The following is a 24,925-nucleotide window of genomic DNA, read 5'->3' as shown; positions in this document are numbered from 1 at the left end:
CAGGAGAGGTGCTCTTGGATAGAGGGAGAGATCTATGTGTAGCCTGTGAGAGGAAGAGACTAGGAGATACCTATTTATGTGTATGCTGAGTGCATGGATGCAAGAGGGAGTGTGGCTGACGATATTGTGGTACAGTATTAGGGAATACACCATGTTGCTATTGTGTGCGCATGTGCAGAAATATTGTATGATTGCCATAATCAAGGCCAACATGAGTTGTGGCAGGGGGCAAGCAGCAACGACTCTCTCATTTTGTGCTTTTATTTATTTATTTTATTTCTATATTGTCCTTCATCACAAGATCTCATGGCAAGTGCTATGCCACACCCCTGTGGTGGAAATGTTGTGCTGTACCACGCATCCCACAGTGGCTGTTTTTGCGATTGGTGCCCTCAATTTTTAATTCTTTATAACTCAAAGTAATGAACTTCACCTATAAAACATATGAAACATTACTTATTATGTATTTTTAAATGCCAGCTTTTAAAGGTTTGTCACAAATTCAATAGGGAAGGTGGGGGCAAGGAAGAAGGGAGTGATGGGAGAGGCATTTTATAATTCAGCAAGATATGAGTGCTGGCTCCTCATTTTTACACACACACACACACACACACACACACACACACACAGCACTGCACATACCTGAATAACTATTAAAACGTGTGGTATATGGGGGGGAAACCCCAAAGAATGTGGCCAGCTCTCCAAAATAAGCCATGCCATGACTGAAACTATATATATTTCAGTTCTTTAAAGAGTGGGGGTACGTTGTGTGTTCTGACAACATCAAAGGTTTCCCATAGAAAGATGTTCATAAAAGCCTGGCAAATAAATGTCTATTTGGAACTCCCCAGGTGCACGACATATTCACAGAGACAGTTAAAGTTTCAAAAGGCTGAGGGGCTAACATAACCTTTACAAGCCTAGGTTTAGGGAACCCTTTCAAAAGGTTTCACCTCTCCTGGAGAAAGGTCCTTGTTAATCAATCAGTCTTCCAAACACCTGTGCACGTAGCCGCCACCTCCTTCAGATACCCTGACAGTATTTACATATCCTTTGTGGTGATGTAAGGTAACAAGTAAACCCAATACCGCAGCCTTGGAAAGCTACCAGAGCCCGTGTCATTCATACTGAGCCCAAAATACACACACACACAAGAAACAAATCACCCTTCTTCTGAAATTCAAGGTGCAAAGCAGCCATTTGGGGGACCAAATTACTAGCCAGCCACTTTGCGGCACTTGGAAAAGAGCCAGGCGTATTATGTAACCAAGTAAATATTTGCAGTTGGATAACTTTTAATGTTTGCACTCTTCAGAGTATTTATTCCCCAGACTCAGTACGAAGTAGCACAAAAGGAATAGGTAAGGTTACCACCTTATCTTACATGAGGGCTAGCAAGTGCTAGGAGATCTAAAAAAAAAAAAATGGTGAATGCTTTTTTAAAGGCATTAAAAAGATGAGGTCAGAATTAAGTGATCAACAGTTTAAAGCACAATGGCAACCTAAATTTATCTGAACGTAGGAGTCTAGCCATAGTGAATTCTGAACTGTATAGTTTGGAAATGAGCAGTTGATTTTTTTAAACTCACAAATAAAAGCTTAGAATAGTGAAGAGAAAATTATAATGAATGAGACCGTGTCAAGGACTAAACAAAAACTGTCCCCAGTTGTCATTTAGCGCAAGGAAGAAGCTGGCATTGCCCCCAATGGCATGTTCTGTCCCATGCCAAGCAGTGACATGATGGGGGGGGGGGAGTCATTAAGGCTATCGTATGGGAGGAAAAGGTTAACTCTTGTCCTCATGGGTCCAATTCTGAAGAGCCCCACAACTGTTCTTTGCAGTAAAAAAAACCCAAAACAGTGGACCATGCAAGACCAATCTGCCTGCTATAGACTAGCCTGAAGTGCACAACACCAAAAGGAACCAGTAGAGGTGTAAGGTTAATAATGGGTGGGGTGGGGTTGGGGTGGGGGTGGAAGGAAATATACATGGAATGCTGGTGCAGGAAACCCAACTTTCATCACCTTGGATCTACAGAAATTTTCCAATCAAAGTTCTTAAGGCAAATTTTCTCTGTACCACCCTGTGTCCCAAATGCATCATTGCACCTAGAGGCTAATCTTCTCTTGGTAGAATTACGGATCTGGTGTATTACACTTAACTATTGGCTTCGCCTAAACTCAAATCCCCCTGGTCTAATATCCCTAGTGCTGCAAGATTGTCACAAGAGCGCCTGGACTAGAATTGTCTATCCAAAACTTCACTCTTGTGGTTTATCACCATAACAGCTACTCACTTTGGGTTTTAGTAAAGCAAACAGTCTAATTTGTCAGCGCCTAAATAATATCGAGCGTCAGAAGAACTTGGCCATAAGGAAATTTTGCCCACGGTATGACTATTTTCCACCTTCCCATTTCGACTCTCGGGCACCCTATCTGCATAACATAGCAATTCTAAAATATAGACTTTACTCTCGCAAGATTGAATATATTGCCTTCAGATGTACTTGAGGGATGATTCCAACAGATTCCATACGAAAAAACGTTTATGTCCCTGTGGAGATGGCAGTACCGAATCAGTGGCAAATGCCCTTCTGGCTCGCACTCTTTATAAAGACTTGAGGAATGAGATTATCACCCCTCTTTTATTGTCTATTCCGGGTCACCCAACCACTGCCACAGTGTCCTTTCTCTTGGCAGATCAAGATGAGCAGGTGACAGCAAAGGTTGAAAGGCTTTTAGCTGCGGCAATCAGAATAAGATCCACTATTTGACTATTGATTCAAAACCCTAAAATGTATTTTATATACAGTGGTACCTCGGGTTACAGATGCTTCAGGTTACAGACGCTTCAGGTTACAGACTCCGCTAACCAGAAATAGTACCTCGGGTTAAGAACTTTGCTTCAGGATGAGAACAGAAATCGTGCTCCGGCGGTGCGGCAGCAGTGGGAGGCTCCATTAGCTAAAGTGGTACCTCAGGTTAGGAACAGCTTCAGGTTAAGAACGGACCTCCAGAACGAATTAAGTTCTTAACCTGAGGTACCACTGTAATTTACTTTTTATTTCTATTCTTTGTATACCATATTGTTGTTTTATTGCTACGGCCAATGGCTGACGCAAATAAAGATTCATTCATTCATCAGCAGCTGGAAAGCTCACTTGGTTAGACTGTGGTGCTGATAAGGCCAAGGTTGCAGGTTTGATCCCCGTATGGGACAACTGCATATTCCTGCACTTCAGGGGGCTGGGCTGGATGACCCTCAGGGTCCCTTCCAACTCTATGATTCCATGAAAGCCCACAGACCATAATATAGCCCACTGTCCTTTTTCCAACAGTGGCCAACTAGATACTTTTGGGAAGCCCACAAATGGGGCATGTCATCAACAACCCTTTTCCTCATGGTTTGTACACCAACATCATATTGCTGATGCTTCCATTAGCTATCACGGCTAACAGAATTTTAAAGATCTCTCCTTCCAGGCTCTGTCGTCTAAAACCATCGAAGCCAGGTAGCTCTTGGATGCGCCCCCCCCCAACATTGTGTGGCAGCAGACTCCGCAGGTTAATCATTCCCACACTCACCTGCAAGTGTTGTTTTTTGACTCTTCGGGGCAGTAGTGATGGCAATGGCAAAACAGCTTCTTCTGGGGAGGAGATGCTGCTGTGCTCCCACTATCTTCCTTCCTGGTTTCCATGTTCACCTTCCCAGAACTCCTCAAGGGCCTGCTGTCTAGAAAGTTTGCTGTAAAAGAAACAGAATGAAATAAAAGGTAAGTCGCTGGGCAGGAATGGCTGAGAGCGGTTTTCCGAAAGACTTTTGAGGCTTTATCAGCAACTGTTTGCTTGATCATGTGTGGATAAGTACAAAGAAACATAGGAAGGTCTCCTACACCAAAAATGACCATTGACACTTCTTGCTCATTAGTGCCTACACTGGCTGGCAGTGGTTTTCTAGGGCATCCCTGTTGTTGTTACTGCTATTCATTTTCATTCATTTATTATACTTCTTTGCTGCTTTTCACTCACACGAATCACAAAGCGGCTCACAAACGAATTGCAATAACAGAACATCACAATACGACATAAATCATGTAGAATAATTGACAAATCAAAAATTACAAATCATCACTAAAACAACCACCTTCCATAAAGCACAATTAACAAAACAACTACAAAAATAAGCTGAACAGCACAAACAAAAGCCGTATTGTAATATTTACAAAGCACCGCAGCATTCATAACTCGCAAAACAATATTAACAATATTAACAAACCAGCAACCAAAAACAAACTAGGCACTGTTGAAATTCACACACACACTTTCCCACCCCCATGATTCAAAACCTTCTACTCATGCGCCTACACATAATGTCTGTGGCAGTGATTTTTTGTTTTAAAGCCGGCTAGGGCTTGGAGGGTGGGTCAAGACAGGTAGAAACAGCCACTGCCTGATGGTCAGCGCAAAGTCTTATTCCCCTTACCTATTATCATCATTATCATTATCATTACTATTACTATTATTCATCTCCCACCTTTTTTTCCTAACAGGGACTCAATGCGGCTAACAGCTAAAATAGAAACAGCTAAAAAAATACCATATTTTTCGTTCTATAAGACGCACCCGACCATAAGACGCACCTAGTTTTTAGAGGAAGAAAACGAGAAAAAAAATATTCTGAATCCCTGAAGCCAGAACAGCAAGAGGGATTGCTGCGCAGCCTGCATTCACTCCATAAGACGCACACACACTTCCCCTTACTTTTTAGGAGGGAAAAAGTGTGTCTTATAGAGCAAAAAATATGGTGTATATGGGGAAAAGTAACTTATACTGGTCTACAACCACAATAAAGATTTGTTGTTGTTGTTGTTGGGGGAAAGTAATCATTAAAAACTTTCTAAACATCAACCCACCAGCCCTTTCTTTAAAAACTGTCATTCTCAAAAATCTGTTGGGACAAGTACCTGCTGTCAGAAAGAAGTACAGTGATGATAGAGACAGAGTAGCCTCTTTAGGGAGGGACTTCTGCAGTCTGGGAGGAACCACTAAGAAGGAGAGGAGATGTGCGCTCTCAAGAGTTCATCACATGGCCCCAGGGATACTCTCCCAGATACCATAAGATTGCAGAAGAGGATTCATAGTGTTGCAGGACCCATGTTGGAAACTGGCCCGTTCTAGCCTCCCCTACCCCATTAGTTTTCTAAGTGCATGGCTGGTGAAAGTGGCTTTCAATGTCTTAAGAACATTCAGATGTGGAAAGCTTCATGTTGATCTGCAGCTAGAAAGGCCTGTGTAGCATGACCTATTTCTAAATGCATTGTTCAGTGTTTTGCTGGGAAACTTTCGTCCCTCAATACAGGGTACTGTAACAGGTACACTATCCTTCTGGCTTCCTTTGGGGGGGCGATGATTGTTTGATATTTTAACAATAATAACTTTAGATTTTGAGCACATATTACCTTCAGCCTACGAGCAGCAATTACCATTTGGTTCCAAGCATTTCTTTTATACTACTTCTTTCTGGGTGGTGGTGGTGGGGAGTTTTCTCTCTTGCTCTCTCAATTATTTTGGATTAGGATATTTTAAAATCCAGCCTACACAGGGAAATTTAGCATCAACAGATGTTCACTTTCTGGGTCAGTGGAACAGAGCCTTTTCAAACCAAGTCCCCCTTTTCTTCAGCAGGTATGCACAAAGCTAGGATTGTGACTGAGTTACATTGTTATTCATGGACAGAGAATGAACTTTTAAAAATGTTCTAGGCAGAGGTTTCAGACATCTGGCTCATGATGCAACAGAGCTAAATAAAAGATATTAATAGTAAAGAAGAATAAAAATACCAGCCTTCTTTCATCCACACCATGATACTTTTATAACTAAATTTATCCACCTTCTGGGGCAATTTCATTCTCTCTCTCTCTCTCTACACACACACACACACACAGTCCTCTCTGGCTCTTATTACTTAGTTACGTTGTTATTCATGAACAAACAGTGAACTTTTAAAAATGTTCCAGGCAGAAGTTATAAATAATATACAATAATGTGTAAATAAAATAATTTGAGACAAAGTCCTGCCAAAGTTAGACACATTTTGTCCTGTGAAATTAAATGGGACAGTATTGATTGGAAATTAAGTATCTCCCATTTAAATCATTGGGGATCGATACTGTCTCCTATCACAGAATTGTAGAGTTGGAAGAGATCCCAAGGGTCAGTGCAGGAATCTTAACACAGAATATTATTATTATTGCATTCCTGAAAAATTGCCATATTGTTGAACAATTTTCAGTTGCTGAAGTATTTCCTTCTATTATACAATATCAGGAAGTACCCAGCTGTAGCGCTGAATGCACAAGAGCACAATCAACAGCCTGATTATATCTGAACAAGTCAAATTACATCCTAAAAAATGACTGCTTTTATGGGAAAGGGAAATATTAACTGCTTTAACTCCCTATATTTTTCAGGCATCAGATAAAGGAATTTCCACAGGATATTGTTGGCAACCAATCAGTGACAGAACAGCAGCACAGAAGGAAAGTGCAATAAATTATCCCTCTGAAACCACAGCCACAGCCTACTGTATAAAGCAGTTCTGAGAGGGACAGTAAAATAAAAAGTTTCACTGATAAGGTTTCACTGGCAACGATCATGTGCTAAATAAGGCATGGGCTAGCTACCTCTCCACAGTTCATGGAATGATAAAACTGGGAAGCAGTCTTAAGAAAGGCACCTTATGTCAGATATTCAAAATGAAAATTTAGGTTAGGAATTTTATTTTTAAAATCTGTCCTCAGTTTAGCAAGTGGAATGCTAGGGGTTCAGGCGCTTAACTCAGGGTTTGGGTTTCCTGTTCATAATGAGGCATAGCAGAGACTGTGGTGTCTTTACGATATATGGTTTATACACATCCTGAAACTACGATGGAGGGATTCACAGCATTACTACTACAAGAGGGTCTTGCTTCTCCCATGGGTGCAGCCTTGGATCCAAGCAGAAATCAACCACTGAACTCTAACCCTCTCTCCAGCTTTCAACCTTTAACCAGCCTGCAACCTTCTTTTCTCAAGATCACATCACAGCCAACTCAAACTCCAATTCAAACTTTGCCTTTGTCTTCTATCTAAGAGTTGGAAGAGGGATCCCACCCACTTGCCATCTGGCACAGAGCCTTATCCCTTTGCTTTCTCAATGGGCCATCACCTTTCCTTTGTTTTCCTAATGGCTCATCTCCCAGGCGATTGTGTCATGAAGAAACTAGCTCAACTTATTTAGCTTTCAATATTTGCTTGGTACAGGGATTAAGTGTCTGGCACCCACAAATGCTTAACAGTGTGTGTGTGTGTGTGTGTGTGTGTGTGTGTGTGTAACACCTACATGTTTTTTTGGGGGGGAGGAGCAGGCATCAGAAGGACAGTGGTTGTGTGCATCAGTTTAATATGGAACCTGTTTCAGTAGCAGAAAATGTGTCTAAAGGAAATGGTAATTAAATACAACACATAGAACAACAATATTAAACCTGCGGTCAAGGAGCAACACTATGTAATTTGCTCAATCGATTAAAAGAGTACAAACACATTTATGCTTTTCAGAAATGCACAACAGCTGTTAAGCTTCGCTGTGGTGGAAGCACATTGACTTCCGAATCTTCCAACAAGAATACAGAGGAATCCATTTGGTCTTTTGGCAGCAAGCCACAAATTTCAGGGGAGGGAAAGCCCTGCCTTTGATTAGGAAAAAAAAAATGCTGTGTCAACTATCTACTAACTGCACTGCACTTGAGCTTAGCCAAAAGACCAAGAAGCGACAGATTCATCCATTCCTAGATGTGGGTAAAGGTAAAGGTGCCCCTGACCGTTAGGTCCAGTTGCAGATGACTCTGGGGTTGCACGCTCATCTCACTCTATAGGCCGAGGGAGCCGGTGTTTGTCTGCAGATAGCTTCCAGGTCATGTGGCTAGCATGACTAAGCCGCTTCTGGCGAACCAGAGCAGCGCACGGAAACGCCATTTACCTTCCCGCTGGAACGGTACCTATTTATCTACTTGCACTTTGATGTGCTTTCGAACTGCTAGGTTGGCAGGAGCAGGGACCGAGGAACGGGAGCTCACCCCGTTAGGGGGATTCGAACTGCTGACCTTCTGATCGGCAAGTCCTAGGCCCTGTGGTTTAGACCACAGCGCCACCCGTGTCCCTCCTAGATGTGGGTGGGAAGGGAATAACCTATACAAGATTCTATTTCTGCTTTTACACACGCAAACATTTCCCTTTCACTTCTCTTATCTGGAGCTTAAAGAAGGAAACCATTCTAAAATAGGAACGTATTAATAGCCAGGTCTATAAAACCAGCTGAGCCTGACCACTTGGGCATATAAGCTGATTCATGAGGACTGTTCAGACATTGCTTGGTCTTTTTAACGAGGAAAAAGCAGGAGGTCTTGGGTTTCTAGGTTTCCTTCCCCATCCCTCTACTGTTCGCTTAACACAGGGGGAAAAACAACCAATGCATGGGGAGAGCCTACATTTGTTTAAATGTGGGATCTTCTTGACCCACAAAGTAATGTCTACAAGGACATCAGGCTTCATGTGCCCCAACTGTCCTTATTTCCTCTGCCCCTTAGAAAATCACTAGCCCAATTCAAGAACTCAGCCTGACCACAGGAGGGTTAATTGTGTGGCCCCACCCCAATGTCCCCTGCACACAAGGCACTCTCTCTCCTCCTGTCCTTCATGTGTTTAGCATAAAAGCCTGAAGGCGGCTTCTAACTATGTTCAGCTGAACATGGCTAGAGACCTTCCATGTGATTGGGAAATCTGTGCTATTTGGAGGTTTCTAACTACTCAATGTGCAAAGGACTCAGAAGGGCTCAGATGAATGGGGACACTTTGGGTAGGGCCTGTGTGAAAATACAGAAATGCAAGGCGGTGTGCACAATAACATCATCTTAGCCCCACAGGTAGTAGCACTTCAATTAAATGGCATTCTCCGGTCATGTGTGCCCAGGCCTGATCCTTTGTAAAAAGCCACTGAACCTCTCCCCTACCCCTGCAAAGAGGATAAACTCAAAAGCTCATTCTTCCTCATTTCCCCCCTTCCCTAAAGTATTCTGTAAAGGTTTGGGGGGTTTTTTGGTTTTTTTTAAAGCTGACCTATTCTACTTACATTCAATTTCCGTAGGCTTGTTATATCCTTGCCAGATTCCTCCCTTGGAGGAGAACCATGTGACAAAGCAGTAAACTACGGCTGCTAAGGGGCTTCCATTAACAAAACAGAGCTCCGTATGTTGGGTTAATCCTGCACCTGTGATCTGTTATTCAGCAGTTAAGAAATGCAACCCAGGCTGCCGTTGCCCTAATGCAGTTCAGCTGTTGCCCCTACCCCACTGGGCCCCTAGAATTCTCTTTGATTGTATAGTTGGCAAGCAAGAAATAGTCCAACCAGGCACAGAACTACATGAGGGGACAGGGGAAAGGAAAAGGAAAGCCTCACATTAGAGAGAGTGGTTGGCTTTCTGCTCATTCACCATTCCTTACCATTTCCAGATGGGTTAAAAGCTTCTCATTGAACCTACATGTGAACTGTCGCACTGCAGCTTTTAAAGTCCAGAGCTCTTTTTTTGCCAAAGGAAATTTGTCTGATTGTTTTTTAAGTGGCATTTTTATAGTGCTTACATAAGAGTATGATATACCAAGGTGTGTGGCAATATTAGTCAGTGCTAATACTCAACAAGAATAACACTCTGCACAGCACTTAGAAATATTTCCAGTATATTAAACGGTGTAGAAATTAAATAACCCTCCTTCAAATGACCGTAATAAATTACAAACAAAAATTGGTATATTTTGACTCTTGTTTTTCAGTGTTACACGAACAGATTCAAAACAGTAATGCCTAACTAGGATGACTCCTTCCCTCATTGGATATGAACTATGGACACATCCACCTATACCAGTACGAATCTTTAGCCAAAAGATAAAAGGTGAAGAAGGAAGTGGAAATGTAGATTCCTTTTATTCCTGCAGGCATAATTCTCCCAATGCATTTATGCAGGGGTTTTTTGTCCTCATAGCTGACCCTGTATGTCCTCCAGATGTTGCACTCCCAACTCCCATCAGCCCCAGCCAGAATGCCTATGGTCAAGGATGATGAGAGTTGTAGTCCAGCAATACATGGAGGTCACAGGTAAGCCGGCCCTGTTGTATGCAATTTGTGCAGGCGCTAAAGACTAATCTGTGTGGATCAGGTGTGGAACAGATACATATTCAAATGCATTTTAAAGTACCCATGAATACAGACCCTATTACTCCCACTGTCCTCTCCATCAGAAATTTTCAGCTGTAAAATAAGCTATGCTACTGTTTTTCGGAAAGCTTAAACCAATGGGAATAAGAGTGTTGCTCTGTTGTTGATATTGGTGGGAAATGCAAGCGAGGTCTGTCCCATTCTCTTCCAATTCCTATATGCAACAATATTTTTTCCCCTAAGGGTGGGAACTCTTTTTCAAGCCTCATAGCTGTTGGGGAGGGAAGGAGATTTTTTTGGGGGGGGGTGCAGCTGGAGAAGAAAGAGATAAACCTCTCTTTCCAACATGTTGTGATACCACTGAGAACAGGGACTCCCTATGCTTGTAGTTACTTGAAGAGAATAAGAGAAAATGAAACTGTACACTACACATTGAAGCAAATATATCGTTTGGTTTTGAATTTGTTTTCAACTTGTGGCTGCAAGTGTTCAAGCTTTTTTTATTTTTTCTAATCTTAACTTTTCTATGTCACCCTGCAAGCACATGCTTCCATAGAAAATGCAGTCCCCAATAGGACACCACATGGTCCGTCTTCATCCATGGTGCATGTGGTGTAGAAGGGGGATATTTTGAGTAGTGGGTGATGCTCTTAGGGTGATTGCAGCCTGTGCTGGTGCCACATTGCATTTGGTGTGGTTTCTCCTGGGCAGTGGGGTCTCGGTAGCATCCTATGAAAAGAAGGAGAAAGTGGAAGCAGCAAAACAGTCTCTACTTGCCCAGCTCTGCCTGTGCATTCTTTAAGGACAGAGCAGATATTTCCAAACTGCTCGTGTTGGTGACACACTTCTGTAGACATGCATCATTTCACAACATAGTAATTCAGTTTTACTAGCAAACCAAAGTTTAAACTAACCCCATTCCAGCCCCGGGAGGAGAGCAGGGAGCATACATGCCACACACTGCAGCTGACGCACTAACCTGCCACGACACACAGTTTGGAAATCTCTGGACTAGAGGATACTGTGTGCTCGCTTGCTCGCTTCTCGGACTTCAGTGCCGAAGTGTGATACCTGCTTTGATTTCCTCCCACGTCTTCTGTACCCACAGAGGAAACCAATAGCATGCCCAAACTCAGAGCCATGGGAAACAAATAACCCACCCACCACGTTTAGAACATTGGGAAATACCATAGAGATGTCTATAGCTGGAGAGTACAATGTATTCAATTATCCTGATACGTGCAACTGTTTTAGCACCGCTGGCTTGAACTCAGCTTGCCTTCATATTCATAAGCTGAGCAGTTCAGTGACAGTAAGTTAGCTGTGTCTGAGGACCTTATTCTGTTCCTAATTAATGCAACAGAGCAGTGAAAGCCATGGCTACAGGCGCCAGTACATCCAAACTACCCACATGCTGTTTGGAGGACTTTCTCTTTCTGCAGAGTTCACTGTCTCCTAACTTGTTCTAGACAACAGATCAGTAGTTATGTACAAGCCAGCAGATCAGATCACACTGTTTTGTCTAGAAAAGGCAAGACGGAAATGTGCTGACGCTTCTTTCAGGAACTATTAAACTACAAACAGTGCTTGAAAGCTACTTATCTGCATTTTTAGAATAAGCAGGAGAAGGCACTCAGTTTAACACACTATGTAAAATATGCTGCAGACTGTCAAATCATTTAACATTTGCATTTGTTTTTAAAAAGAGTGATATCGCTTTTGATTAACGCAGTCCCGCTCCACAAAAACATCAAACATGCATATTCTATGACCATTTATTTAGGATATTGAGAACGAAAAGTGCAACTCAAGTAGCAGAAGTGCAGAATGGGTTTCAAGCAACTGCTATGTCAAGGGCACTTAAAAATGCACAAGGATATCTCAGTTTAGAAATGTTAACATATAAACGTACAGCAAGTCCGCTATGCTCCGTGACCTTGTTTGAAAATAGAGGCAAGATATGGCACCATAAGATAAATGCCCATGCATTAATTTTCAGAAATCAGCAGCACATACTATGCTCTGGAGACATTAAAAGAAGAAGAAGAAGAAGAGTTTGGATTTGATATCCCGCCTTTCACTCCCCTTCAGGAGTCTCAAAGCGGCTAACAATCTCCTTTCCCTTCCTCCCCCACAACAAACACTCTGTGAGGTGAGTGGGGCTGAGAGACTTCAAAGAAGTGTGACTAGCCCAAGGTCACCCAGCAGCTGCATGTGGAGGAGCGGAGACTCGAACCCGGTTACCCAGATTACGTGACTACCGCTCTTAACCACTACACCACACTGGCTCTCCAGTAAAAGATTTTCAAAGCAAAGCCTCTTCTCTTCCCCGAGGCTTTGTGAGCAGGTCTCGCTTCCCACGCTTCGCAGTGGGCGTGGGTGGCCCACTGCGTCACAGGGCGTCCCGGGCCCGTGTCATGCCCTCAGCCAGCCAATCCGGCTGGCTGGGGGGCGTGGTTTGCCACTCTTAAGTGAATGCGGGACCGTGGCTCAGCCTGTTTCTTCCTGCACATACAGATCTCCCGCCCTCCCTTCCTCTATTCTCGTGCATTCAACACCTGACCTTGCTATGGACCTCGGTTGGTTGCCTGTTGAAGGGGCCTGGTAGGAATTTTTTCCACTTGGCAGATTGGCACCAGCCATTTGGTTTTTCACCTACCTCATAGCAAATCATCACAACATTGTAAGGTTTGGCAGTTAGGCACTGGAAAATGTGTTGTGTATGGGAGGGGAGGTTGTGGCCATCACCTACCCCTCCCCTTGAAGGGTATTCCGTTAAAGGAATCCAGCGGTCATGGTTCCTGTCTGATGCCCAGGGGGTGGCTAGGGCTATGGCACAACCCTCCAGTGACTCTAGGGGAGAGCTTCCAGTTGATTTGCATCAACAGGCTCCCCCTACAGGTCGTTAACCCATGTGTGACTTCCTGCAGAGAAGGAAGGAGTCAAGTATAGTCTGTTCGGATCCAATGCCTAAACCAATACCACTCACATTCTTTAACCAATAAAGTTGTTGCCATTTTTAGCCCATTAACCTAAAACACTGGTGTCCATGTGTCTTATTTCATCATGAAGCGGGGGGTGGGGCCTCGACTCACAACCAATTAGCCTGGACTTTAACTCAGTTCAGTCTGATTCTGTTACACACTCAACAAATTAATCAGATAAATCCCAGAAAGAGAGACACAGCTAATGCCTGGGCTTGGCCTTCTGATATCTACCCCTTACACAACCATCTACCCATGCCAAGCAATTCACTCTTCTTCCAGAGGGTGTGGTAAGTAACAATGGAGTGCTCAAATGGGGTACTCCATGCACACTGTCAGCACTGTTTGTAATGGAGTGCATGGGCCTATGGGAATCACCATGAAGATCTGAAGCAGATCTTGCCAAACCTCATCTCATTATAGAAAAGAAAGCAGTCTGCTCTGTGGTGGCACCTATCCTGTGGCATGCCCCCTTGAAGATTAGGTAGGCACCAAACACATGGCTGGATGTTTCCAGAGTGCATTGAAAACTATATCCTTGCTAAGGTATTCCCATGCTGTTGATGCCAGCTTGTAGTACCCGGATTATTGTAGCTGATATTAATATTCTACTGGTATGTATGGATTTTTAAATAATTTCCTTGGTTATTTTAATATTGTTATTTAGTTTTACGTAAATAAAAATTGTATGTGCAGATGAAGCTTAAGGGTGTATGCAAATGCCATTAGGATTATGTGTGTCACCAATTTAGCGAGTCCAAGAAGAAAGGTCCATTTAATTCAGCATCTTGCTTCCTCAACAGCTTTCTTCCACTGTTGTCCCCTAGCAGTAGACATTCAGCGGCACAATGTCTGTAAACCTAAAGATTCCATATTTATCATATATTAACAAAATAGTAGTTTTCACACAAAAAAGTGTCCAAAGTGACTAAGAAGATCCAAACATCCAAAAACAGAACATTAAAACAAATGAAATCCTAACAGCCATCATGACGAATAGCTGCTCTCCTCAAATATGTCTAATCACCTTTTAGAATCACTACAATTAGTGGCAGCAAGCACCATAAATTAATTGTGCATTGTGTGAAGAAGTACTTTTGTCTGCTCTGAACCTCCTGCCAATCAATTTAATTGGATGACCCTGAGTTGACGTTTTTGTTGAGCTATTCATCATGACCCCGGGATCACTTGCCTGGTTGGTTACCATTAGTTCAGACACTATCAGTGTATATATTAATTTAGGATTGTTGTTTCTTGGGAATCGCAAGTAGGGAGAGTGGTGCTGCACAGAACGTCTTGCTTGTGAGATTCCTATAGGCAAATGATTGGCCACTGTGAGTACAGGATGCTGGATTAGAGGGGCTTCTTGGCCTGATCCAGCAGCCTCTTCTTGTTTTCCTGCAATTCGGATGTTACATGTGGGTCCCTTAGACATGCAGAAGTGGCCATTCTTGCTTAAAGCTGCCTAGAATAGCTGGGGTAACTTAGTCAGATGGGCAGGGTACAATAGTAAATTGTTTTTGTTGTTGTTGAATAAATACAAATGAATGGTGGATCTAAATGGCCTATTGGAGTGCCAATGCAGTGGGAAAGACCCATGCAATCAGACTTACCCATGCAATTATTAGCTCTGGCTGTGTGGATCTGTTCACAGACAAGCAGTTCCCATGCAGAATAGAAAAGCAGGCACCATGTTATTTGTACTAGATGGCATTCAACTAAAGTTTACTCAGAGTAGACTCACTGAAATTAATGGGCCTAACTTAATCATGGTCATTGATTTCAATAGGTCTACTCTGAGTAAACCTTAGTTGAATACCACCCACTGAATTTAATTATACAATAGCAACCACTTCTGCACACCTGAAAGAATGGACACATTACTTTGGTTTATGTAGGATATAAGGTGTAACTGAAGAACTATGGATGAGATCCAACATAATGCCAGTGGGCATCTGCTCATGCAGTGGGGCCTCTACTTCCTTTTGCCTTTCACCTCCACATAACAACAACAAAATCTGTTACAGATGGTTGGAATACCCTTTAGAACAGGTGTGGAGTGCACTCATGGGACTGCGAAGAGGAAGAAAAGGAAGAAGAATTTATTATTTATACCCCGCCCATCTGGCTGGGCTTCCCCAGCCACTCTGGGCGGCTTCCAAAAAAAATATTAAAATACTGTAATACATCAAACATTAAAAGCTTCCCTAAACAGGGGAGAGAAAGTTCTGTTGCACACGTGGATTTTTGGTGTGTATGTTGAGTAGACATCACAGGATGTTGTCCCATAAATCCCATTTCATCACAATTTTCTGCTCAGAATTGCTTCCCACGACAGCTCTATGATACCACACTTCCTTCAAAACTCCTCTTTGCAACTCAAAGTTCCTTCAAATCCTTTAGCACAGGGGTAGGCAACCTAAGGCCCATGGGCCACAAGCACCCCATAGGGGTCGTTAAACCAGCCCATGAGCCTCCCCTGAACTGAGCTGCCCACTCGGTGAGTCCCTGTACGCTGCACTAAACCGGTGTAGCGCAGAGCCAGGACTCGCTTCCGTGGAACCGAAAATCTCATCTGCACATGCACAGGCGTTGAAAAACGTGTCTGCGCATGCGTAGATGCCAGAAATTACGTCTCCACAGATGCAGACGCCAGAAATCGTGGGCAGGCGCATTCACACATGCGTGCAATCTGGCCCATGAAGGGATCTCTGCTGGAGTGAACCAGCCCAGGCAAGGTAAACCTTTCCGTCTCCTGCTTTAGCAGAACCTTACTGCAGCTAAGTTCCCATGCCTTACTGCTACTAAGCAGGCATTTAAACCTAAGTGAAACCACTTCTTTTCCGTGTCAAATATTCACCTGCAAGTTCCTTGGTCTTTGTACTACACTGCAAAGTACCAAGAAGATGCTTTCCCCTCACTACTGAGCACATCAGTAGAAGAACAGGACAGAAACACCACTACCATCATCATGCTAACAATATTACCAAACATCTGCATAACAAAGCATTAGCATGCAAAGCTAATGATAAAACAGAAAGTCAAAAGCGCAGGTGGGAAGCAAAATTTCACCTCGTCAAAAAAACTTCCAACCTTTTTCTTTCTTTAAAGCTATAACATATTTTCTTTTCATCCATAAACAAACAAACAAAGAGCCACACAAAGCCCCCTAATTTCAGCTGTCAGGGTCTTTTCACTGCAACTTACAGGTCAAAAGAGAGAACACACAGGTGTGCATTATGTCAGTAACTGAAAGCAACTGAGTTAAGTCTGGAATCTGATCCAACCACCCACACATTCCGGTGGGCATTATAAAACACTCCCTGAAGGAATATTACACTAATACTGACTAATTTTCACAAACACCTCTGATCTCTTCAGGCTTCCCATCCCCCCTTCTGGGCATTGTGCAAAGCTGGTTCGGCTGGTAAAGTGGATCTCTGCTGTTTCTGCTCACATAAAAGCTTTTATTCTTCTCTCCAGGTTAGGTCTTCTATACAAACAATGCACAAAGAAGGGTTCGCCATTTACTACCCTAACTCCACTTACCAAGGAGTAAGCTGCATTGAATTCAGTGGCTCACACTTCTGAGTAGATACCATTATCTGCTTGGAGCCTGTACATCCTTTTTTCTGACCATCCCAGTAGAATAGGTCGGAGCTTGACAGGGCTCAATAAATATTGACTAACGATAAACAACAGTAGATTAAGTCATTGCAGCACAGTCAAGACAGGTAGGCAAGAGGGAGGGACTAATCCATTATATTTTATGAGGGCTGACAAGCATTCCAAACATTTTCACTGGCTGATATAATAATGATGATTGGCTTGTGCCCATTTCATTAACTGAACATTTTAGCTGCTTGTGCAACAAAAGACTCTTCAATCAACTTTTTAAGAGCATAAGACATAAATAGAAAATATAGTAAAAACATGACTGTTGTTTTTTTTTTAAAAAAAACACCACTATAAACCACCACAATATATAATCAATAAGCAATAAACATCACTGTGGTCCATCAAATGCCAAGGGCAATAGTTCAAAAAAGATATTAGTTTATGCTCTGGGGAGAGCATTGAATAAATCGAGTGCCACAACTGAATAATAAATAATAATAATAATAATAATAATAATTTGTTCTTGTTGTTTATACCCCGCCCATCTGGCTGGGTTTCCCCAGCCACTCTGGGCGGCTCCCAACAGAATATTAAAAACACGATAAAACATCAAACATTAAAAAACTTCCCTAAACAGGGGGAAGACCCCCCCCCCTTGTCATTATGCTCTGAGACTCCCTCAAAGGAAGGAGCTGAAGACAACAGAGAAGATCTAGGAGTTTGGGTAGGTTCATATTGAGAGAGGCATTCATAATTGCAAGCAATACACTGATTGGTCCCTCAACCCACCCACTTTATTTTTACATTCACTATTAACTATCTTCAAATACAGAACAAGGATTTCTACTGTATTAGTAACTACCCATTCAGAGGTTGTGTTCCTTTAAGGTTTAAACTGCAGGGATACCATCTTCTCAAACATTGTCCATTTGGCAAGGATTAATGTGTCTCTAGCTTTCCATCACCCCCCTTTTTTTATTCTGCCACCTATCAATCTTGTGCTGTGGGAAGAACCAGACAGTTACAACTTGGTTGAGCTGAACAGAACTTTCTATACTTCACTTGCGGCTGGAACGTTTTAAGCTTAGCAATAGCTGGAATGTATTTAGAGGCTCCCACATATGTTTATTTACAATAACTATATATAATAGTTATCACAATATAACTTAAATAACTAATGAATTTATCTTTCCCCAACAGCAAATACTTTGTGCAAATGAAACAAAGCACAACTTATCCTGAGATTCTGACTGGAAGTTATGATGCAATTGTTACTTCGAACTGTGGTGTTATTATTTTTTTAAATGCTTTATTTTCTCTCCAATCTCTGGCTTTTAGATTTTCTTCTGTTCTCCACAGAAAGATATTGTTCCGTGACAGTGCTTTCCTTTAAAAACAGCTGGCCAGACCTTAAAATAAATACTGAATAATGAGAAGTAGGTGACTAAAGCAAATGCACTTCATGGTGGCAGGTTGTATAATTTCGCAGAGAAAGAATAATATTTTCCCAGGGTTTTTAGCTTTTTCAAAGTGAATAAAATACTTTATGTAATTGGTGAGCAAACCTTGTTAAAATTAGAGCAGTGTGCAAATGGATATGGTATAATATAGATACTGTTACACACAAATAAATGCACGGACTGTTGAGCATTTTTCCAGCCTATAATGCAGCCTTTTGCCAACCTGGTGCCCTCCAGATATTTTGGACACCATCCCCCACCCCATCACCCATCCTGGCTGATCTAAAGGCACCAAGTTTCTGAAAGTGAAAGAAGACTGGGTAAATAAGGAGTACAGAATCACAGTAACAGTCCCATAGACTGCAAGAAGATCAAACCTCTCCATTCTGAAGGAAATCAGCCCTGAGTGCTCACTGGAAGGACAAATCCTGAAGCTGAGGCTCCAATACTTTAGCCACCTCATGAGAAGAGAAGACTCCCTGGAAAAGACCCTGATGTTGGGAAAGATGGAGGGCACAAGGAGAAGGGACGACAGAGGACGCGATGGTTGGACAGTGTTCTCGAAGCTACCAGCATGAGTTTGACCAAACTGTGGGAGGCAGTGGAAGACAGGAGTGCCTGGCGTGCTCTGGTCCATGGGGTCACGAAGAGTCGGACACGACTAAACAACTGAACAACAACAACAACAACAAGAAGAAGAAGTCCTATTTTGCAGTGTAAAATACTAACCGTTCTAATGTTACAATGATAAACAAAGATCTCATGAACAAAACCTGTACGTTCTAAGTTACACTGCCATTAACATGGGTCTAAGCAACATTGCAGAATGTGCTACCCATGCTGTTGAGATGGAGGATATGTAAATAGGAATGTCCTTTCTTTTTCCAGCAAGCACTAAGATATTACAAACTATCTAGATAAATTTTCCAGCTTACCATTATTAAAATTTTAGCGAAACAACTGGCCAATACAGAAGCCAGGGCCAAAGGATGTTTCAGTCAGCAAGGCTGTGTCTCACAACTGGTCACCCCCTTCCTTCTGCCTGTGCATTTCAACCCCTCCTGCTCTTTGCTGGTTCATGATTTGTCATCATCTGAATCAGGCAGAGGGGGAGAACGAACAGAAACAAGGAGTGAACATCAGTTTGCAATATTTCATGCAATTGAAAGCAGTGGTGCTGAACTTCCAGTTCCCAATTTGGGCTGTAAGGTGGTTCCCCACAGCGTATGCCCATCTGTCCCACACTTAACATCATGTGTTAACTTTAAAAATAAGTTTCTTTGCAACCAGCTGATTGATGATTATAATTGTTTAGTGGAGGTAGGAGGAGGGAAAAGGAGAAAGTTTAGGGCAAGTACTCTTTGGTGAGGGAACACCAGCAGAGATTTAAAGTCAACAAACATGCATGCAGCACAGTAAAGTAAGGTTGTTAGACCTTTAAAATATGCACTTCCAAGTGAGTTCCAGAATTTCCCTCTTCCCTCAGTATAAGGAAACACCACGTTTGGTGAGTTAGAAACTGTTTTACTTACAAAATCTTCAAAGGTCTGGTTCATGTACTTTCCCATACATGGGTCAAAAAAATTGCACAGGCAGTAAAACTTAGTTTAGTTATAAAGTGGCAAAAGTTCCTGGTTTATTGGTACAGGAACGCAAGAGTTGCTGATGAGAGCAGGTGAAGAATCTGGGATTCAGCCCCCTGACTAGCTCCAGTTCCTCACCCCAGGTTTAAAGGAAAGTATATACTGAGTAATATGCAAGAATACTTCTATGGTGATGCCTATGAATTGGCAAAAGGGATGAGAAATCATAAACATTTAGGTCTCTTTTGACATTCACTTTGGATACTAACCAATCTAATCGAAAAATATGAATGGGAAGTATATATATTTTTAAAAGGATTAGAAGTGGACTTGTAAGACTAATTGGGGGCAGGGGGAGATGGAGTTAGAAGTGTGGAGAAGCAAATACCCTATATACTTAAGTATAAGCCGACCCGAATATAAGCCGGGAAAACTTATTGACTCGAGTATAAGCCGAGGGGGAATTTTTCAGCATAAAAATGTGCTGAAAAAGTCAGCTTATACTGGAGTATATACGGCATGTCTGTGGCCAGAAATATCTAGAAATGAGATAGGGATAGGCAAGCAAAGGGCAGAAACAGAGACTGGCACTGGAGAGTATGTCTTTCTTACAGATGGGTGGGGGCACTTACTAAGGGACTTATTATCTGAAGTAACCATGCCACTGACTTGAAAGTTAAGGCTGAACAGACAGAAACTCTAGAGGGGGGAAAGCTGGTTATTTAGATAACTCCAATCCAGGCAATACCATCTCCCCTGTTTATTTTACCTATTCAAGTCTGGTTTCATGTATCTCTTGATGGGCCCAGCAGAAGGAGCAGCAATTTGTTCTGCAGCCATTCATTATAGTTTCAGCAGTGATTTGCTCAACTGAACTAAAGTAACGACCTTAAATGCCAGTGACAGTGCTGTGTTTTGTTCAGTTTTGCCTCCAAGAAAGTCCCACCCTTGGGGGCATTAAAAGTTACTGCAAATTCCTATGGACATGGCTCTCCCCCTCCTTTTTTCCAGGGGAAAGAATGACTGCTACCAGCCAAGTCAGGTGTGTGGAACCTATAGCTCTCCAGATATTATCGGACCAAAACTCCCACCATCACTGGCCACTGCCCATGCCGGCTGGGGCTGGTGGGAGTTGGAGTCCAGCAACACCTGGAGGACCAAAGGTTCCCCACTCCTGAGCTGAACCTTTGAGCTGAACTTTGGCAATGCACAAAATTACAAATACAGAAAGAGAGACATCTGACACAGCTTTGAGAAACTCTGGTAAATTATTTCCCAGGTAAAACCAGCATAACGAAAACAAAAAGAGGAAGTTATGTTTATCTTCAAGTTTCCCATTACTCCTGGGTTGATATTTACGTTTTAACACAATTCTGTGCACAGAGCACAGGAGTAGAATCAAGAGTCTGTTTCACTTCAAAGTATTATACAAAAAACAGATGGCTGAAGTAATAAGCATGACAATTCAGAAACCTGTGGCAAGTGTGACTAACCCTCAGAAAAATTTATGGGTTTTTGTGATTCTGGAATCTTTTAAAAAGAGAGCTGTGGATCACATCAAAGAGATGCTATAGTTCATGAAATGCAAAAACTGTTGAAGGAATTGTTTTGGTAGCTACCTCTGCAGCCAAGTCATCTCTGTATTTGCAAATAAGGGCCGTTTGAGACAACATACTGGTTTCACAGCACACTTAAGAATGCAGGTGTGTGGTCACATTTCAATGTTCTTAGAACTGAAAAATATTCTGCACACAGAAAACCAGCACCCCGGTCAGTCTGCCAAAGTGTAACTCCTCCCCTCCAACATACTACTGTTCATAGGACAGGGAGCAATTTCTTACCTGAGCAGTATACACAATACAATTTACAACATTGTAATAGCAGGTGCATGACTTTTGCACCTGGCTCTGACTGGTAAATATTATAGTTGTAGTAAAAAAATAAAATAAAGTAGATCCAACAAGCCTGAAGTTTGCCCCCCTCCCCCCAATATGCAGTATGGTCTAACAAACTGAGTTGAGGGGTTTTGTGTTTTTTAAAATCCTCACTAAAAGCAGCTCCTTTTTGCAATGTGACCTGGGTATTGTTTGTTTCCTGTGTTTTGAAAGCATAAGCAGATAAGAATTTGGACATGTCAACATTAACATTGCAAGCATGCAAAAGCATAATGTCAGAACTAACATTCAGCTAACTACCTGGACCAACTGAATTACTGTTTGGTCATGAGTTAAAGCTAAGCAGCGCATTTCTTCCACATAGGCTCAAAACAGCAGTCCTTTTACTGACAAATTATGAAAAATCAGTTTTTGAAAACCTGGAATTAGGGTTGGAGAAGAGTCAGTATTTAAGTCAGTATTTAAGCCATGAAGGGCTTATGAATTTGCAATATGCTTGACAGAAACATTGATACCACATAAAAACATGTTTTGCCATAAAAATTGCAAGCACTGTCTTGCTTTGTTCCTCAACCTTCGACAGGAGAGACTAACCCAGATCACTTTCATCATGTTTTCTTCTTCCTTGCTGAAATATGATCTATTACCATTTATGAGAATAATCAAGGTACCACTCATATGCCCAATAAAGGGGAAGAGGGAACTCAAGACTTCATGGTCACCATGACAGCAACCACAGGACTGTCCCAGCATGTCATCAGCCCAACACATGCAGCAGGACATAGAAACATAGAGCCAGTTTCAACTAAGTTGCTCCACTAGCAGAAGCCAGAGCAAGGACTCAAGAGCCCCATTCTACTAGCACGGCTTTAGATTCCATCCATAGAAAGCTGCCTTATACTGATACTCAGGTCATTAGTCTATCTAGCTCAGTGTTGTCTGCACTGACTGGAAGCAGCACACTAGGATTTCAGACAGGGTGTCCTCCCTTTGCTACACAGGGATACCAGGAATTGAACCTGGGACCTCAGCATACACCGCAGATGTTCTACCTCTGAGCCTCCCCAAACACATTCTTGACTTGGATTTCATGGTGGTCTGATAATGAGGGATTTTGTGTTAACTGTCCCTTGCTGTGGTCAAATAACCTTATTTTAGGCTCACAAGAACAACACCCTTTATTTTTTCCAGGGATAGGGGGAGCTATTGGAATTGTAAATTCCTGGAAACTAATGAAGACTCTGAGGAACTCTTTGAAGGCTTTGGAGGGATTTCCAGCTGCTGAAGTTCTGTGAAATACAGAAATGACTTCAGAGGGTGATACATTTGCTCTCAAGGACCTTCTCCACTGAGCAGCGCCCATATGGCTCTCTGGTGTACATCTCAGATAAGCGCAATGAGTTGGGCTAAGAGACAGCTATCACACAGGTGGATAAAGACTCATATTGAGTCTAATTAGAAAAAGAGTTCATAACTGAGTCTATTATGCGGCAGAGATAAGGAGCATTTCTTCACTACAACCACTCTGTCTTTCTCAGGGTTATCCAGTCAAGATGTTCTCAGCACTGCTTTGGGGTTTCACAATTTGGCCCAGACAATATGGAGGAATCATCATGTTGACAACTAGACACGATGAGGTCAAAATTGCTTGCTTCCCATGGAGATGTCCAGAGCACCATCTGGTCCAATTTTATCAGATGTCTTTCCATCTTTAAGACCTGAGGACAAGGTGTTTGGCAAGCCTGGCTGACCACTTGTAAGCTCGACCCTTGACCCTCTTGGCTTATTACATATAGCAGTGAGAGAATGTCCCAGCTGGACCCAAAAGGTTGTAAATGCCTGTCTGAGAGTCCAGGTGGTCCCTGTTTTGTCAAACAAAGCTGTAATAACCTGGGGGGTGGGAGGTATCTATCTACCTGTACTCATTTTCCTGATCTAAATCACACAACTCTCAGCCAGTAGCTAACATTCCTTTCCCAGGCAAGGTGCTTGAGCAAATAAGCTGCTGGACAAGCGATTTTCTAAATCCATTTCAACTGTGTTTCAGCGGCCAGGTTTTGGCATAGAAGCTGCTTTGGTCACCTCATGGGATGACCTTTGTCAGGGGAGGGGCTGGAAGAGTGTGGCTCTGTTAATTTTCCTGGAACAAGTGGCTTTCATTAGCATCAGACATGGTACATTTCTAGATAGGCTGCCCCAGAGTGCTGTTGCAGTTAATGCTTTCCTGTGATTCCGCCAATGGCAGAGGTTTGTGCTGAGTAGTTTCTGCACAACTTATTGGCATTATTGCTTTGGGATCCTGCGGGGTTCTATTTCATCCATCATGTTGTTTAACATCTCTATGAAGCCACTCAAATACCAGTAATCACTCTCCATTTTTGCCTAAGTGAGAGTAGATTGGAGTTTTAATGCTTTTATGTTGTTAGTCACTTCAGAACATTCTCCTGTCTGTGAAAAGCAGTTAATTAAAAAAGCATTATTGGGTCCTGCAATCTGGAAGGGAAATGAGGTGAACATAAATGTGTTCCTCCTGTGTGCATGCTTGTGAAAAACAACAATAGAGTGCTCTATGAATTGGGGGGGTAAGAGTGGTTTTTTATGTTTTACAAGTCTCCATTTGTTTTTCGACAAGAAGCATGCCTTCGTGGCCCATAAACGTCTACATTCTCAGTTATTTGATTAGCTTTTAAATGGGGACAGTGCATTTTATCTTTATAATGCACTTCCGTTCAGACAGCGCCTTTGACACTCCCAAGAACGAAATAACAAATTTACTGAGCGCCATTTGGCCAGCCTCTGAGCAAACCCAGGCATGACATTTGCAGATCCGTTTCTCTCAGACCAAGTAGAGCTTTATGGAGCAAAACGAGTGCCGTCCTAGAAACAACCTTGCTGCACGCAAGTGGGCGTTTTTTTTTTTTTTTTTTTTTTTTGTTTTTTTTTTTTAATATTTTATTAAGGATTTTCTTGTTTTACAGAAGTGTAGTGCCTCATATATATTTTTCCCCATGTAACATTTTTACAAATCCGTTTCATTTGTTGAGGCATTAGGGGGAGAAGAAAATAAAAATAAAAATAAAAAAAGGAGAGAAAAGAGAAAGGGGGGTGGAGAGAGGGAAGATGGATAAGGGTGGGAT

At 42.3% G+C, this 24,925-nt stretch overlaps 1 protein-coding gene across 4 annotated transcripts in view; it reads right to left on the bottom strand.

The window, feature by feature from the left end:
- BMPR1B (bone morphogenetic protein receptor type 1B) overlaps positions 1 to 24,925 on the bottom strand; it is a 253,196-nt gene that overhangs the window by 49,921 nt on the left and 178,350 nt on the right. For all 4 annotated transcript variants that reach the window (XM_077933848.1, XM_077933851.1, XM_077933849.1 and 1 more), the window contains one exon: positions 3,589 to 3,748. In XM_077933848.1, coding sequence (XP_077789974.1) covers positions 3,589 to 3,748 — 160 coding nt within the window. The remainder of the gene's footprint in view (positions 1 to 3,588; positions 3,749 to 24,925) is intronic.

The sequence above is a fragment of the Podarcis muralis genome, chromosome 9, assembly GCF_964188315.1.
Source record: "Podarcis muralis chromosome 9, rPodMur119.hap1.1, whole genome shotgun sequence".
NCBI lineage: Eukaryota > Metazoa > Chordata > Lepidosauria > Squamata > Lacertidae > Podarcis > Podarcis muralis.
Note: the sequence above shows the minus strand (reverse complement) of the source record. Positions and strands in the feature narration are given on the sequence as shown.